At 33.8% G+C, this 1,284-nt stretch overlaps 1 protein-coding gene across 1 annotated transcript; it reads right to left on the bottom strand.

Moving 5' to 3' along the window:
• Window positions 1-30: 30 nt before the first annotated feature.
• Window positions 31-748, bottom strand: LOTGIDRAFT_176877 (hypothetical protein; the record flags this gene model as incomplete). Its single annotated transcript, XM_009063132.1, has 2 exons — window positions 31-285; window positions 639-748. Coding segments are annotated over 2 exons (365 nt in total), but the record flags the coding sequence as incomplete, so codon positions are not given.
• Window positions 749-1,284: the final 536 nt, after the last annotated feature.

Here is a 1,284-nt window from a genome sequence, read left to right as displayed (position 1 = left end):
ATAGCAGAATCCAATATCGTCAAACCTTACCTTCCATGTCTTGTTTCAGGTTGCTTCAGACCACAACCATGTAATTGTGAAACTAATAAAGTATCAGTTAAAGGGGAGATAAATAACATAGCAGAATAAGCAGGACTTCGTTGATTTACTGCTATAGCTAGGATTTGACCATCATTTGAATAAGATGACTGATAAGCTCCTCTACTATTGACAATTTCACAGTTTTTGTTGATTTTATCTATACTGTATTGTAAGCAGCACCATTCTATATGAACAGTTGGACAACTGTAAAAGAAAACAAATTCTTACAATCACTTTTTAACATGTGTTTCAAACTTAAAATGAAATGCAGTTATGTTGTACTTTTATGCTGTTGATTCGGCTAATAAAGACGGGCTAATCCATGCATTAAGCAATGACGAAAATTTTCATATGTGCTGTTTATTTATAAAGTCTAATAAATCTCCCTTGTAGGAGAACCTGCAAGTTGTACCAACAATTCATGTAAATTTGCGATGCTTAAATTGAATCAAAAGAGTTGCCTGGATTAAATGGTGGTTACACTTCCAGATACCTTCTATAATACTGCATAGCAATGGTTTATTACAAGGAAAAGATATTTCAGGATTGTAACTTACTTTTCTGATAAGAGTTCATGTGGAGAAGGAAATCGAAGTAGTAATGTACGGACACAAACTGAATTTCCATGATTAAATACAACAGACCACTGACAACAACTTCCACAAATCTAAAAGAAATATTTACTAAAGAAATAACTTAGTATAGAATTAAATTATAGAGCCCAAGTTTGAAACAAAAGGGTATTATTTGCAAGTTTTTCACATCCAAGTATAAATAGCCCTTACATAATATCCCTTGATCACTGAAATTATAATATTTGTATCATAATTTAGCTAAATTGAAGACACTGGAAGGGATACTGTTGTTGAACTAGCTACCAGCTGATAGAACTGACTTTCAGCTACAAAACCAAACTAGAGCCACACGTGGCACAGAGTGGGACTTTGCAAATGTAGCAAAATGCTAAAGACTCTGAAAAAATCAACCTTCTACGATAATTACATCACGCGCAAGAGCAGTCTAAAGTTGAGAAGAATTGTTTGTAAGATTGTTATAACGGAAGTAAACAGCCCTCACAAATGAAAGTATCAGAAGATAGCCAAGGTCAATGACATTTGACATTGAAAGGGAGACGGTCAACAAAGGTCAAGGTTACGAGATACAAGTCATCCAAATTTTTAATTATATACGGCTATAAAACCG

This window comes from Lottia gigantea, assembly GCF_000327385.1.
Source record: "Lottia gigantea unplaced genomic scaffold LOTGIsca_5539, whole genome shotgun sequence".
Lineage (NCBI taxonomy): Eukaryota > Metazoa > Mollusca > Gastropoda > Lottiidae > Lottia > Lottia gigantea.
This window is presented reverse-complemented; position numbering and strand designations above follow the sequence as displayed.